The sequence below is a fragment of the Elephas maximus genome, chromosome 1 (assembly GCF_024166365.1).
Source record: "Elephas maximus indicus isolate mEleMax1 chromosome 1, mEleMax1 primary haplotype, whole genome shotgun sequence".
NCBI lineage: Eukaryota > Metazoa > Chordata > Mammalia > Proboscidea > Elephantidae > Elephas > Elephas maximus.
Window position 1 is genome coordinate 15,411,967 of NC_064819.1, and position 17,096 is coordinate 15,429,062.

The following is a 17,096-nucleotide window of genomic DNA, read 5'->3' on the forward strand; positions in this document are numbered from 1 at the left end:
ATTATTTATCACTACTGAGGCAAGACCCTTTGGATACTCTTCCTAATATCTTGTGAATCATGAGGTTTTTCTGTCTGGTGGGAATGGGGACTGTTCTAAGACCTCTATGAGTACTGAGCACTGTTACCTCTTATTCTTTCAAGTGTTTATTTTCCCTGGCCTTGAGTAGTTTCCATGTACAAAATAGATCCTCTGCATATCTTTGAGGTTCTCTCTCTCTGTAGCTGTCTCCTCTCTGATACTTTCTCCTGAGAATTCTAGCTGCCTTGGTCTCTCTGAACTCTCAGCTCCATTTCTTCCACTCAGAGAGTCAACCAGACTTCACATAGGTGCCCTTCCTGTGTTGTGACCTGGAAAACCCTCTCCGGGAATTAAGGCTGTTGCTCTTGGAGGGCTCACTTTGTTTCCCATCCCTCACTGTCCCTTGTTGCTGGATGCCTTGTGAACCATTATTTCATACATTTCATCTGTGTTTTGGTTGTTCAGATACAAAGGTTAAGTCCAGACCCAGTACTCCATCTTGGCTAGAAGAGTTAATCCTGATAGCTGCCTTTATTGTTACATCTGGAGAGAGAACAAGGGAGAAAATTTGACAGAGGAAATAGTCTGTGTCAACATCATACAATTCATAAATTCTTGGTATTAGAAAAAAACGTAAAGATCCTTTAATTCTTAGGAGGTAGTTGTCTTCAGAATATAGAACATACATTGATATTTCTAGAGTATAACTTTGAAAAGATATAAAAATGTTAGGAAATGAATTTGCAGCACATAGGGGTCAGTGTGATGGCATCCTTAAGTGCTAGTTTGAGATTGAACATAGGGACAATAGAGGACCAAGCAGAAGGGAGAGCATGAAGTTCTGCTGAAGGGAGCCTGTTCAGGCAGCTGAGTTCACTCTGTGGAGCAGAAGCAGGGTACCCAGTGAGAATGCTGCAGGGGACAAACTCCTTATTGAGATTCAAGCGTATCCTCAACAAGACCTGCACCTAAGAGGAATAATCTCCTGACTGATCCAGGGTACCTCTGCCTGAAGAGGAAGGAAGCTGTTTCCAAAGAAAGCCAAACATGAAGCCCCAACAGAGAAGTGATATCTGGGGATTCTCTTCCTGCCATTGACTAAAAAGGAAAGCACTGCAGAGGGGACAGAAGTCAGCAGCAATTCCATACCAAGTTGTAGAAACTGGGGTGGACTCACTGAATACTGTCTTAGTTATCTAGTGCTGCCATAACAGAAATACCACAAGTGGATGGCTTTAACAAACAGACGTTTATTCTCTTACAGTTTAGGTGGTTAGAAGTCCAAATTTAGGCATCAGCTCCAGGGGAAGGCTTTCTCTCTCTGGTGGCACGGGAGGAAGGTCCTTGTCATCAGTCTTTCCCTAGCCGAGGAGCTTCTCAGCATAGGCACTCTGGGTCCAAAAGACACACTTCCTCCTGGCTCTTCTTTCTTGGTGTCATGTAAAGTCCCTTTCCTCTCTGCTCCCTTTTCTCATTTCTATCCCAAAAGAGATTGACTCAAGATATAACTTAATCCTATAGATTGTGTCCTGCCTCATTAATATGACTGCCTCTACTTCTGCCTCATTAACATCATACAGGTTAGGATTTACGACACATAGGATAATGACATCAGATCACAAAATTGTGGACAATGACACAATACCGGGAATCATGGCCTAGCCAAGTTGATGGGGGGCACAGTTCAATCCATAACACTAACTCTAAGCGAACCTTGCTCTCAAGTGCTTGCTACCATCCTCCACTGGATTTAAGATGTCCACAGACTCAGTATAGTATAAATTAGTATATATTATGGCAAAAGCCCTAAAATAAAAAAAGATCAAATTTCATTTGCTTTCTGAACAATTGACTTGGGAGACAAAAGAATTGGGTTTGAGTTGTCATGTGATATTTAATTAGATATGTAGTGTTGGCAAATAATTTATTTGTACTTTAGCCTCCTCAGCTGTTACATGAAGATATGGATAAGGATAGGGTAAGGAAAGAAGGGGGAAGAGATATATTTGTCGAGAGTAAAGTACTATTCAAATGTAGGGTTTGGGGCATTACCTTGATTTGCCTGCCATTGATTTATGTCAAGTTGCAGAGACAAGTCTGTGCCTTCCCCAATGTCTGCCCCTTTTGTCTCTTTTTCCTTTAATGTTAGTGTATTTTTGCTCATTTTTCTCACTGACCATTGGTTCCAGTCATGCCAACCTGAAAAAAATGACCATTAGGAGGGAGGCTCTTTTCTGGTCCTCTGAATGTCCCATTCTCTAGTCTTTTAATAATGACTACTTTGGACCCCATCTTTCCTCATCCCAGCGTATAGAGCCAAGGATGCTAACTTCATATTACCAAGGCAGGTGACTTGACTCCAGAAGTGTTTTTATTCACCATCTTTCCAGACCTTTGCCTTCAAAAAGCATATTCCCTGCCCCTCTGCCTCATCCCAGGTGTCTGAAGTCATGCCTGTGTTGCTGGGATGCCTATATTTTCAGAGACAAGTTATCCTAGAAGGTTCTGTTTCTCATTGAGGAGAAAGAAAAAAGTAGTTGGCCAGGGCTGCAGCAGGAGAGATTAAAGTTAGACTTAAGGACTACATTATCTAGGGCATTGTACCTGATTGACACAGGAAGATGGGGACCAGAGCTCTGACTCAGAGGCTCTGGCTAACATAGGCCCTACCTAAAAGCCCCAGGGGCTAAAGGATCAATATCTGGGTACTCAAAACCCATTTGTGGCACATCAGTTGCAAAATGTTGATATAAGGGATCAAGTCCAAGGCAGGGGCTAGGAGGCTGGGAAACCAGAGAATGCCCAGAAATAGCACTGAGTGAGGCCAAACTCTGGCTCGGGGGCAGAAACTGTTGCCGATTTGGTCAGAAGGTGAGCATAAGCCTGCTGTGATCCTTTCCCCCCACTGGAGCAATGACAGAGGTACTTCCGTAATACAAGGTGAGGTCTTATACCAGGTAGCTGATAAGGGCTAAGGGTTGAATATTATGATTGGTGGGTATTATGGATTGAATTGTATCCCCCCAAAATATGTGTTGTAAATCCTAACCCCTATACTTGCAGATGTAATCCCATTTGGGAATAGGGTTTTCTTTGTTATGTTAATGAGGCCATACCAGTGTAGGGTGTGTTTTAAGCCAACCACTTTTGAGCAGATTAGGCACAGAATGAAGGAAGCATGGGGGAAGATAAATGGCATATGACATGAAGAGCGCCAAGGAACTGACCGAGAAACAGAAGTTGAAAAGAGACAACTTTCCCCCAGAGCTCACAGAAAGAGAAAGCCTTCCCCTAGAGCTAGTACCCTGAATTCAGATTTCTAGCCTTCTACACCATGAGAAAATAAATTTCTGTTCATTAAAGCCACCCACTTGTGATATTTCTGAAATAGCAGCACTAAGAAACTAAGACAGTGGGATTCATTTGTTCTTTAATTTATTAATTCATTCACTAAATACTTATAGAGCCTTATTTGGTGCCAGGCAATAAGGGAAAGAGGTGAAAGACATTATCTGCCCTCAAGAGGGCAAGAAAGGCAAACATTTGCATTGGACTGTGGCAGGTACTACGGAGGGGTCAGCACTGATCATTGGGAGCCTGGAGGAGAGCACCTAAGCCAGCCTTGGGAGAGAAGTGGTTATTAGAGTGGACTTCCTGGAGGAGGTGATGCCTGGCCTGCACCTTAGAGGATGAGTAAGAGTTGGTCCCTGGAGAAGGACATCATGCTTGGTAGAGGGTCATCGAAAAAGAGGAAGACCCTCAATGAGATGGATTGACACAGTGGCTGCAACAGTGGGCTCAAGCATAGCAAAGATTGTGAGGATGGCACAGGACCAGGCAGTGTTTCATTCTGTTGTACGTGGGGTCGCTACAAGTTGGAACCAACTCGACGGCACGTAACAACAATGAGAGTTGGTCAAGTGGGAAAGTAAGGGGAAGGACATCCCACGCAGAAGGAAGAATGTGTGCTAAGGCAAAATTCAGTACAAAAAAATGCAAACAGTTTCTTATTTTATAGTCTGTTTACAGGGGAGTAACCAAAGTTGAAGGTGAAAGGGGAAAAAAAACCCCAAAACAGGAGTCAGATGAAGAAGGGCCCTTCATGCCATGCTAAGGAGTTTTACCCCAAATGCAGTGTGAAGCCACTGAACATTTTAACTAGAAGAGAGGTTTGATCAGATCTGAATTTTAGAAGCTCTTTCTGATAGTAATGGGGAGGAGCTGGACAGCAGACAGAGCAGGAAACCCAGCTTTTAGCATTGACCCCATGTTCTATCACTATTGCCCCTTCTCGTCTATAAAATCTATCATCTGAAACTTCCCTGCCTTATCCAGGGTGATTTCTTACCAACTGCCAATTCTAGTAAGGCTGACTCATCTTATCCAAAGATGCCAGGTTCATGCCCATTTCTGTGCCTTGTTCATTCATCAAACATATGTTAATGTCTTTGTGTATATCCCGCTGTCTGACATGGAGGAACCAAAGATGAATGAGACGTGGAACTTACCTTTAAGAAGCTCACAGACCAGTAGGGAGATAGAAGGGAAATATGTTGTTACTGTGGAGTAGGACAACAGCTGCAATATGGGACAAACCTAGAGGACTGTGGACATAAAGAGAAGCGAATCCTGTCTATGAGAAGCCCTACTCTGCACTGTCCCACCAATCCTCCAGGCCTCTGCTTACACTCTGTAGAGAGGCAGGATAGTGTAAAGCCAGCAAAACTGTAATCCTTGTTCTACCACTTACCAATCACATGACCTTGGCTAGACTTCTTTGTGCCTCAGTTGCTTCATATGTAAAATGGGACTGATGGCAGTATCAACTTCATAGGGTTATTGTGAGGATTAAATTAGTTATTATGCATATAAATCCTTTCAAATTGTCCTTGGTGTATAAAAAATATTTAATAATTATTGGCTATTATTATTCCCAGTTTTCACTTGTTCTCTTCTCAGCATTTCTATTGTATAAGGAAACTTCAACAATTAAATACTGTTGTGTCGCTTGCCCTGTTTTGTGTGTTGTCATATCAGTTCTCTCAAATATGATTTTATTCTCGTTTACGGCAGAATACATTTTATATGTATCTCTACTCTTGAGATACCTACAGTGTTGGGTATGTATTAGAGTGACCAACCATCCCAGTATGCCCAGGACTGAGAGGGATCCTGGGAGACGGGACTTCCAGTGCTAAAACCAAGCAAGTCTCCTGGCTGGGCAAACTGGAGTGAGCTGCTGACCTTACATGCAGTAGGCACTTCAGTTGTGCCTTTTATTTACCTTGTATAGGTCCCAAACTTGTCTTGCAGACAAGCTCAATCTGACTTTGCTCCACCTTTTTATTGATTGGCTTGTTGTTGTTGTGTGCTATCCAGTCAGCTCAGACGCATAGCAGCCCTGTAGGACAGAGTAGAACTGCCCCATAGGGTTTCCAAGGCTGTAACTCTTTACAGAAACAGACTGCTGCATCTTTCTCCCACAGAGCAGCTGGTGGGTTGGAACCGCCAACCTTTCGGTTAGCAGCTGAGTGCTTTAACCACTGTGCCACCAAATATAAAAAAGCCAAACCCATTGCTGTCAAGTTGGTTCTGACTCACAGAGACCATATAGGACAGAGTCAACACCAGTGTTCCTTATTTATTGGCTAGAAAATATAAACCCACAACTTCTGGGTTCATGAGAGTTTCCTCAGAGCCCATAGGGCTTAAGGTGAAAGAATTGAGGAATTCCTGAAAAAAACACTGCCGTCAGCTATAGGTACATTTGTTAGAAATTGTGGGCAACCCTATGGGAGCCTTCCTTAACCTGGCCCCCAGCCCCAGAGGCCTCCCCTGCCTGTCATTCCACGTCTCTCCCTGTGCTTCCATAGACTCTGTACAGCTTCTTTAATTTGCTTTCCGGAATCAGCATGCCTTCTTTAGCTCTGTGGCAAAGCCTTTTTCCGTACAAGGCTGATCTGTTTTTCCTTGAATTTACCTGTTGGGGCCTGGGACTTTCCTCCTTTTCAGTCTCCCATCACCACCACCTCTCCTCCCCAGCGTTGGGGCAGTGTTTGCCTTGGGCAGTTGCTTTTCAGACAGCATTCTTTAAGGGGCTTTAGAGCCCTCTTTGGGGTTCTAAAAGCCATGACAACTGTTTCTGAGGGTCTGCCCACTTCCTTCAGGTTGTATGCCAGTGCAACCAAGACTCCCAGGTCTTCAGGTAAGTCCAGAAGACTCAGGGGAGATCTGGAGGCCACTTCTTCACAGGCAAAGCAAAGCCCAAGGAAGTCATAGCTCAGAAATCTGTTTCAGCCCTCTACTTTTTGTGTGCGTGTTCGATACTGACTGCTTCTGCTACCAGCGTTGCGTTGTCCACAGCAACCACTTTGTTTACCACTTTCTATGACATTGTGCAGACTCCGGGGGATGTTAAGAGATAAAGTACATCTGAGTCATCAGTTCTAAGTCAGGATATATCAGGAGGTTGTTTTGAAGGGAAGCTTGTGAAGGAAAAGTCGTAGACATGGCATATCATGTAATAACCATGATAAAGGCAATGACTCCCATCCTGATGAATAATAATTGCAAGTTGGTTGCCTTTTAAAATGCTTTGGAGAATATCACGGTGTGTACAGACAGCAGGTTGGAGGAGTGTGCATGAGTGTGTGTGTGCGCGCATGCATGTGCACGCGTTCACGTGCTGTAGCTTATGATAAACAAAATCGCCAGACTCCTCCCCAGCTGTTGTGTGCACAGTAAGCCTTTGTTGGGTGCCCAGGGAATGGCCTGCATCCCCTCCTCCGCCTGTGGCCGCTTCCTTCTGTCAGCTCCCCGAAGTTGCTGACCCCTACCCCTCCAAAGAGATAGCTCTGTTCCGAAAGATAAACACCAGTAGCTACAGGGAACTTGGGGCAAAAGGGGAAAGCAAGTCTCCAGTTCCTGTTTTCCTGCCGTTTCCACTTAGGAGCACAGTCTTTGTAGATGAGGCAGCTCTGACTCTGACAGTCACAGCCGGAGATGTGATGGCAATGATGAGTCCTCGTAAGGATGGGGATGGCCGTGGAGAGGGGAAGGGGTTCGAGGTGCTCGCGTGTCCCCGGCTTCTTTCCAGAGATGCCCCACCTCTGAGAAATCCCAGGGATGAGGCACCTGGCTGATGCCCACTTATGCTGTGTAGCCAGGCAGGCTTCTAGTTGCTGAGAGGTGGCGTATGAGCGCCACGCACAGCTCCTCTGTGCCAAAGCAGGGAGCTGTCGGCTCAGCGCCTACTTCCCTCTTCACCGGCTCTGGGAGCCCCCAGTGAGCTGGGGAAAGGCGCAACGCTTGCATTGTGGCTGCAAGTTGACTTTCCCTCACTGTTGTTGCTGGCAGAATACGTACACCAACGCGGACAAGCTCCTGGAAGCAGCAGAGCAGCTGGCTCAGACAGGAGAATGTGACCCCGAGGAGATCTACAAAGCAGCCCGACACCTGGAGGTGCGAATCCAAGACTTTGTACGCAGGGTGGAGCAGCGCAAGCTTCTCTTGGACATGTCTGTCTCCTTCCACACACACACCAAAGAGGTAAGGGGGAGCTCACAGCCAAGGGAGGGGTTCGCCTGGATTAATTTGTTCTGTCAAGGCTTGGGTTGTTTCCTAGTAAAATGACCCCCGAGGTATGACCAGGGTCTGGGTGGTCTGGGGGTTAGTAGCCTTCTAATGTTGATGATACTAAAAATTTGCTTCTGATAACCTGTACTTAGGTCTCAACCAAAACGAGGCAAATGTCTTCCCCAGCTCTAATGACAAAGGGGGCCGTGGAAACAGGTGGTTTGGGGGGGGGGTTACTGTTAGAGCGTACAGTCTGCAGCTGGAGAACTTGGGGAACCCCTGCAGGAAGGAGTGTAAGATGAGCAGAATCGCTTCTCCCCACCCTACGCCCCGTTTCCTTCGGCTGCTGACTCCTGTCAGAAATCAGAGTCCCACCAAACTTTGAACATTTTTGCTGCCAGCAAGGGGTGTACGGAGATTGCAAATGTGGTCTATGTTTTTCCTTTATCTTTTTTAAGCAGGGGATTTAATCTGCTTAATGAGGTAAGCCCCAGGGTGACAGGAAAGTGACTAGGTCCTCACCTGGCCTGACTGCAGCGTGACTGACAGTGAAGGAAAGGGGAGCAAAGGGCCCTCCACGCAGGAGGAAGCCCCTGGGGTTAAATCGGAGACTGAATCATCCACTAAGTGGAGAAGGGAGAGGGGAGGGTGGATGAGGTTGGGTGGCTGGCAGGGCAGAGGGGCCCGGAGAGGAGGAGGGCTGCAAGCCTGTGATTGCCTTTCGTTTCTGATTAGCGAGGGGCGCTCTCAGCGTGAGTGAGTGGCCATTTAGCATCTCCCATAATAACACCCTTGGCAGGTGAACTCATTAGTTGTATGCGTGTCTGTGTCCCCCAGGGATTCATTTTAATGGAGTATTAATTAAAGTTTGATTGTTACTCAGGAAAAAAAAAAAATTAACCCTACTTAATTAAGTTGATTTTTGATATTTGAAATGCCTTTAGAAGCCGGTGGTGGATACTCCACAGACTTTGCTGACACTTCATGGGAACGAATGCAAATCATCGCAGCGCCCATCAGGGAAAAACATGAAAAGATAATGTTTGCTGAACTGAGATTCCCCAGGCAGATGACAGGCTGGCCTGCTGGGCGAGCTCCCCGGAGCTGGCTCTGCTTCCTCTCAGCGAGACCCTAGCCAGTCTCTGATGAATGTCTGCAAAGCAAGGGGATTACCCTTAATCCAGACTTTCCTGCCTGGTTGTCTGCTTCCTTCTGGCTCCTCAGCTTCCTAATGATGGTTTCCAACACCAAAGGCACATGTATTCCCTGTAATTACCAACCTGTGGGTGATGGAACCTGAATGAAGAGGAGTCACGCTCCTTGTGAGGGCTGTGGGGGAGCTGGCTGCGTGGGGAGGAGGTAGCTGAGGCCAGTTTCCATGCAAGTGGCTTTTGGTTCTGACTTCAGCTCCCTGGAGTCAATCTTATCTGAGTTGTGAGGGGTGGGGCTGGGAGGAGGGGGCAGGGCTCTGTTTCTCCTTTAGGAGACTTCAGAAAGAGTGACCCTGGCTTCCAGGAGCCCTGCCTAGCTACATCTCCCGCCTGCACACAGCGCCGGAAGGCTGGGAATCTAGTCCAGATTCTGCCACCAAAGAACCCATGTGAGCTCATGCGAACCACTGTGTCCTGGTCCTGGGTGCCTTCATCTGTAAAATTATGTGGGGACCCTAACGGTTGCTGCTTACCATTAGTTACTACTAACCCTAACAGTTAGCCCTTAACAGTTCTAATGTGAATCCAAAGATTCACTTCTTTTTCTTCTCCTTGTCTTCTTCTTTATCTGATTGTGGTGATAATAATTAATAATAATAGTAATTAAGCCTGATGGAGTACAGGTTATTTGCCTAGCCTACTTGCTGATTGATTATAAGTGTATATTAGGCAATTTTTTTTTTTTTTGGTATTGGGTACCTACTACTTGTCAGACACCTATCATTTTATGTAATTCTCATGGTCACCCTCTAATTTTATTTTATTAAACATATTTTCAAATGGGGAAACTAAAGCTCAGAAAATGACTTGTCTAAGGTTACAGGGCTTCTCAATATTACCGCTGAAATTTTACCTATCTCCCTAAATACTATAGGGTTACTATGAGTCGGAATCGACTCGACGGCAGTGGGTTTTGGTTTGGTTTTTTTGCCTAAATACTACACTCAGATTCTTTACAACTACCCCACGCCATGCCCCATTGTTCCTCTTGTGTCTCTTCCATTCACCTGCTCTTCTTCCTTTATCTTATTCTTCTTTTTCCTATTTACATCTTAAACCCCAAAGCAGGGAGATGGGAAGGTAGATCTTGGCTGAGAAATATAAATGCTAAGCATTGCCTGAGTGGGGGATGTGGAAGACACGAATGGTCAAGGCTGAAGTTACTAACCGTTATTTTCCCAAATACCTCTCAAACCTTGCTAAGCTTGGTCTTATTTGGACCTGAGACTTGTTTCCCCACTGGCACTCAGCTTATAAAATCACATTTATATAAAATAGCACTACAGGGAGTAGTGTGATACTAGAGATAGGCAAAGAAAGAGAGAAGGGAACAAACATTTATTTAGTATCTACTGTGTGCTAGGCTATACATACGTGTATGTGTGTATATGGTTGATAGCATGACAATTGTGATTTTTAAGTCCCGTTTTACAGATGGTAAAACCAAGGTTCAGAAAAATTAATAACTTGCCCAGCATCTTGTAGCTAGGATGTGGTAAATATAAGATTGATCCCAGGTATTTCTGATTCCAAAACCTGTTCTTTTTCTCCTTTGCCACATGGGCTTTCGTATAAAGGCCAGTAAATAGAGACTTAGAGGATTTGTCTCCATCAGGGAATTTATTAGAACAAGAGGCTATCAGGAAGAAGCATAGTCTCTTTCCCTGTTGTTTGTTGTTAAAAAGAAAAAGGTGCCATCAAGTTGGTTCCAACTAATAGCAACCCAAACACTACCCAGTCGTGCACCATCCTAACAATCGTCATTATCTTTAAGCCCATTGTTGCAGCCACTGTGTCAATTCATCTCGTTGAGGGTCTTCCTCTTTTTCACTGACCCTCTACTTTACCAAGCATGATGTCCTTCTACAGGGACTGGTTAAGGGGCATTCTGGCTGTACTTCCAAGACAGATTTGTTCATTTTTCTGGCAGTCCATGGTATATTCCATCTTCTTTGCCAGCACTGTAATTCAGAGGCATCAATTCTTCTTTGTTCTTCCTTGCTCATTGTCCAGCTTTTGCATGTGTATGAGGTGATTGAAAATATCATGACTTGGGTCAGGCGTACCTTAGTCCTCAAAGTGTCATCTTGTCTTTTGCAGCAGATTTGCCCAATGCAATGCATCATTTGATTTCTTGCCTGCTGCATCCATGGGTGTTGATTGTGGATTCAAGTAAAATGAAATCCTTGACAACTTCGATCTTTTCTCCATTTATCATGATGTTGCTTATTCGTCCAGTTGTGAGGATTTTTGTTTGCCTTCCCTGAAATTCCAAAATAAGAGAAGGAAATGAGAAGCAGTCCTGCCTGGATGCAGAGGATTGTGTAAATGTGATATCTTTTTATTCAAAAGAATAACTTTCAAGTCAGCCAGATTCTGGCCTTTTTTCAGGATGGAAAGAAAAGCATCATTTTCAGCGACTGGGTGGAGGAACTGTTCCCAGGGGCCATCCAGCAGGACTCTATATACGCATGTTCCTCTCAGTCTTCGTTCCACCTCCCAAACAGCCTAGCTGAGGCTTCTTTTAAATGTTTTCCAAGACAGTATAGAGAAGAAGCGTATGCATGCATGCATGTATACACACACGTGCACGTGCACACATACATGTATATGTATACATACATACATGCACACATACGTTAAATATAGAAAGGTCTTGCATACCAGGGAGGTCTCATTTCCAGATCTTTATTGGGCATGCCATGTGCCTTTGGGAAAATCATTTAATCTGTCTTTTATTTTGTAATATTTACGGTGATAATTATTACATAGCACCTATTTTTTCCGAGTAGAAAAGTCCCTCCCAAATTTATTCCTAGAACATCTCTAAAATAGGCTTAGGAAGGAACTCGAAGACTCAGCTCAGGCATCATTGTTCCTTAAAATTCTTCTCTGGGGCTTCCAACTTCCCAGCCCAGACTGGACTGGTACACTACGTGCATACCTCCATCCGTGGTGCTCAGATCATACTGAGCTGTGATCATCTCTTCCTCACTAAATTGAGAGCGCTCACATATAGAATACACATGCAGATGTAGATGGGTGCATGTGTATACTACTGTATACACCTGCCATTGTGTCTGATACATAGAAGTACTGAATAAATATTGAATGAGTGAGTTTACTTTATACTGGGAAGCTAGTAGTTCTTCTAAAAAAAAAGAGGGGGGAAAAAGGAAAAAGCCAATTCAACTACATCTTTTATCTACTCTAGTTCTTTAACTTGAGCTCAGCAGGCAGTGTAAATAGAGGAGGCTGGGGTGGGGAACCTGAATTGCCTATGAGAGCGTTCCTCCAGGATCTGTACAGCAGGTAGGAATGGATTATTAGATGGGCAGAAAGTGAGTATCCTTGAATGAATTAATGAAGTGTCTCCTGTGATTTGCTCTTTCTATGTTATCTTTAATACCTTTCAAGACTCACCACCTTTCAAACTTTGCTAAATGTGGGTCCTATTTGATCCAGGCCCCTTTTACTCCTCTTGACTCTCCATGCAAACTTCTGGCTTTTTATTCAAGGCAGGAGTAGTAGCCAAGTCTGAGTCTGCAAGTCTGCTCAGGAGTTTAGAGTTGCTGGGGTTTTCCCCCTCTTCCAGCGAATGTAAATAAGTGAATGAAAGGATGATCTGCTCAGCTTTGCGAACGTGGCCTTGAGTGGTATTGGGCCTGCTGATAAATGTTGTCCTAGAGCTTTTCTGCCTAGTTATGGCTGACTCCCTCCTTCGTTTTTTTCCTTTCTCCTTTCATTCTTACCTACCTATAATCATTTGCTGAAATTTTGCATTAGTGCCAACGGGTAGCAGAATGTCATTGTAGGGTACGACTTCGATGAAATGAAAGTTGCCTTTCTAGGAGATTTCTCAGAGTCAGCTGAACATCCATCTGTATAAATGATTTAACCTAGACTTCTTGTGACTCCCCAGGCTGAGGTTTATCTTTCCTTCTGTCCACTTCCTACATCAAAAATTTACACTTAACTTGCATCATAGGTAAACAGAAAGAAGAGAGGAAAAAAGGTGACTCCCAGGCTCACTGCTTCGGAAGATTGAAGAGTCTCTGTAATCCTATTGGCCCTGCCTTGTGGAGGAATTCTTGGGGACCCTAGAAATTGAAAAGGTTAAAACCTCCTAACCATTTCATCACAGTTATTCATGATCATGAAAAATTAGAGGCCCTCTAAACATTTGACATTGGGTGATTCATTAGACAAGTCAAAGTGCATCTGTATAATGAAATATTATACAGTCATTATAAATCACACTGCCAAAGACCATTAATGGCATGAGGAAGGGCTTATGGTCTAAGAGATTAAACAAAACAAAACAAAACAAAAAAACCCTGTATCCAGCATGACCAGTTTTGACCATTCCTACGCAGAATAAGGACTAGAAGGAAATATATCAAGAAGTAAGAATGTTAGGGATGGTTTGATTTTCTTTTGTATATTTTCTATTTTACGGGTTGTCCTCAATGATGATTTTTCCATTTATAACCAGAAACAGTCCCAATACATGTTGTTTCACAAAAATGAAACAATTTTTCATCTCTACTTAGAAGAGATACTCAATAAAGAGAAGTGACAAACATGGGCTTGGGACCTCCTTATGCATTCAGAGCCTCAGCTTTTCATACAGATTGTACTGAACTTTGAAATACCTTCTTTTTGCCTGGGGCCAAGAGGGCAGACAGCTCTGTTTGCTGGCTGGGAGAGCAAGGGAGGATGTAGGGAGAAGTGTTGACCTGAGCCATTTTCTGTGTCCAGAGACGAGGCACTTGGCATTTGTAGCAAGTGGCAAATCTGCTGAGATTGTCCAGACAGAACTCTCTTTCCTTGCTGTTTCCATGGAAATGTTGCAATTGCTGGGCTCTCAAAATATCCATTTTTAGATACTTTTGTTAAGAATATGAGAGTCACATTAACTAAGGAAAGTGGCCAAAGTAATCAACCTCAGCTCTTTATTAGACAGCTTAATTAAATGCCCACTTCCATTTGTGTCTAACCTTGCGGAATCATTCTTCCATGCAGTTCCCTGCCCCAATAGGCGTATACAAACATGTACCACAAACGTATCACAGGTACCACAAACACATGTACACATGTTCCTATACCCACTCTCCCTAGACCAAAACTAAATCAGTCTTTGTCTTAGCCATCTAGTGCTGCTACACCAGAAATACCACAAGTGGATGCCTTTAACAAAGGGAAATTTATGTTCTCACAATATAGTAGACTAGAAGTCCAAATTCAGGGCGTCAGCTCCAGGGGAAGGCCTTCTCTCTCTGTCAGCTCCAGAGAAAGGTCCTTCTCATCGATCTTCCCCTGGACTAGGAGCTTCTCCATACAGGAACCTTAGGTCCAAAGGATGCACTCTGCTCCTGGCACTGCCTTCTTGGAGGTATGAGGTCCCATCTCTCTGCTTGCTTCCCTCTCCTTTTATCTCTTGTAAGATAAAATGTGGTGCAGGCCACAGGCCAGGGAAACTCCATTGACATTGAATCAGGGATGTGGCCTGAGCACAGGTGTTATATCCCACCCTAATCTTCTTCAACGTAATCCAATCATGCCTCATTAACCACAGGCAGAGATTAGGATTTATACCATATAGGAAAATTATATCAATCACGAAATGGAGGACAGCCACACAATACTGGGAATCATGGCCTAACCAAGTTGACACATATTTTGAGGGGACACAATTCAATCCATGACAGTCTCCAAAACAGATATGGTCTCAAGAACAAGCTAGCTTCCTGTGGCACGAACGGTTAAGTGCCCAACTACTAGTCAACAGGTTGATTGTTCGAACCCACCTAGAGATGCCTTGGAAGACAGGTCTGGTAAACTGCTTCCAAAAGATCACAGCCTTGAAAACCTGATGGAGTGGTTCTACTCAGCACACACAGGGCCTCCATGAGTCAGAAGTGCCTCCGTAACAACTAACAACGTCATGGTATTTACTTAAGAAATAAAAGCTGGTGGTCAATGCCAAAAAAAAAAAAAAAAAATGTCTTCGAGAGAGGGGAGACTTACCCACGGAAATAGCGCTCCTTTCAGTAACCCTAGAGCTCAATCAGCCGTATCAGTACAGTGGCTGTCAGGGCTGGGCAAATGGAACAACCAATGAGCAGGAGAAAGTGATGAGGTAAAATGGCCTCTTTCCTTGACCGCTCCTCCGTAAGTCTCATTATGTCTACAAACCTCCTAGTTTCTTCTTTCCTTGTGCCCTCCCTTCCTGTCTTTTTCAGTTGCTCTTTTCTCGGGCTGCCCAACTTTGCAAGCGGGATAGGGTCTGGGGGCCGGCCACTCCTAACTGCACACTTTTACTGTTGTTGTTAGCTGCCATCAAGTCAGACTGAGCTTATGGTGACCCCATGCACGGGGTTAGGGTTAGGGATCCACAGGGTTTTCACTCGCTGATTTTCGGAACTAGATCACCAGGCCTTTCTTCTTAGTCCGTCTTAGTCTGGTACCTCTGCTAAAACCTGTTCAGCATCATAGAAACATATCGACCTCCACTGATAGGTGGGTGGTAGCTGTGCACAAGGGTCTCCTGCATGGAGGGTGAGCATTTTACCACTGAACCACCACCGTGTCCGTGGTTTCAATATTAAGGCTAACCTTATATATGGCAATGAAAGGTTTCCTTAGATGTACCTCTGCCAAAGTACCAGAAATTCTCAAATTAGACCCATTTTCTTGGATTAGGTATCTCTGGCCACAACCACATGTGTTCCCTGAGGGGAAAAGCATGCAAAGTCGTCCAGGTTTATGCCTCCACTTGTACTAAGTAATCATGGCCAAGCAGAGTGCAGAACCCTGAAAGAATGAATCACAGCACAGGTGCATTTTGACCAAGAGGAAAGGGTCTGGAAATGTCTGAAACATAGTATTCTCTTGGGGAGGAAGAGGGTTAATGGAGAAAGTGTTAGACCCTCGAAAAACAGAAGGTAAAGAGGATGACCCAAGGGGAGAAAAACCAAAATGGAGAACAGTAAAGAAAAAAACACATGGGGTTCCTGCCAATACACGTGTTGCTAAGATACTCCGTGATTTTACCTAATTAGCTCTGGCAATCACTGCCATGTGGTATCTTGAAGTGAGAGGAGATCATTCTAGCTGGGTCTCATTGACCACCTGATAATTAGTAAACTGTCAGTAAAAGTATCTCTCTAATCTGGACTGTTTTCAAAGCAATCTAAACGTGTTCTTCAGAGCTAAGTCGGATGAACACACACACAAATGAGATCGGTAAGACAGTCCAACAGCAGGACAATTACAGCCTAAGAAAAGGATGGAATGCTGATCCTTACTCGTGGTTTGGTCATGTCAGTATTTGTTTCTGACTACTCAGAATTGACTCGACGGCACTGGGTTTAAGGTCCTAAGCCTCGGAGGTGCTTATTCAAAATTCTGAGCCTGCAGTTTTAATACTGCTGCCACCAGGTGGTGAGTGTGTGCATTGGCTTTGGGATTTCACAAGTGGCACTCAAGCTTTTCAGATTTTAAAGAGCATCTTATCTTGGTATCAAAATTATACTTGAAGTGGTGTAAGCTCTCTGGACTTTGGATGTCTTGGTGTCAAATCCATGCTTGCAATTTTTCACCTTTAAGAAGTGTTTTTATTACTGCCCTCTTCTGCACGTCGGCCCCTAAAGAGAAACCATAACATGTTAGAGCTGGAAGGGATGGTGGAGACAAGCTAGGGAAACCCTGCAAACACGTGCACACACACATGCGCACACGCACGCACACACACCTCTCATTTTATATATGAAGTAATTGAATCCCAGAGAAATAAGGTAATTTGCCCAAGGTCACAGAGCTAGCTAGAGAACGAAAGAATCAAGAATTATCCCCAGTAAATTTCGATTTCATTAAAAAACTGCACCCCAGTTTTTTTGTTTGTTTTCTACAGAAGGAAAATAGAGGAAGATGTCACCAGCCCTTTGTCTCTGGTGCTATAACGTCCTTTTCTATTTCTGAGTCAATTCTCTTCAATCACTGACGATTTTTATTTGATATTTTATCCTCCAGAAGAGAGAATGGTGCTCTTCATTTTGTTACCAGGCTGTTAACCACTGGACTGAGGTTTATCTTGCTTAGTTGTTATCTTTTAGCTGATTTTCCTTAGCAGTAAGTTGTAACTATTTTAGACAAGAGTTTCTTTATAATATAAAACCCCAGTAGAATATAAAAACAGAAATCTGAGTGAGAACTCCATTTCAATTCAGTAATCAAAGAACATTTGGGAGGAGGACACAATTTTCTAATAAAATTGAGTTCAGAGGT

General features: G+C 44.0%; 1 protein-coding gene across 21 annotated transcripts in view; it reads left to right on the forward strand.

Moving 5' to 3' along the window:
• The window catches only part of KALRN (kalirin RhoGEF kinase), a 792,110-nt gene that overhangs the window by 408,650 nt on the left and 366,364 nt on the right, over positions 1–17,096 (forward strand). For all 21 annotated transcript variants that reach the window (XM_049878536.1, XM_049878496.1, XM_049878604.1 and 18 more), the window contains one exon: positions 7,378–7,569. In XM_049878536.1, coding sequence (XP_049734493.1) covers positions 7,378–7,569 — 192 coding nt within the window. The remainder of the gene's footprint in view (positions 1–7,377; positions 7,570–17,096) is intronic.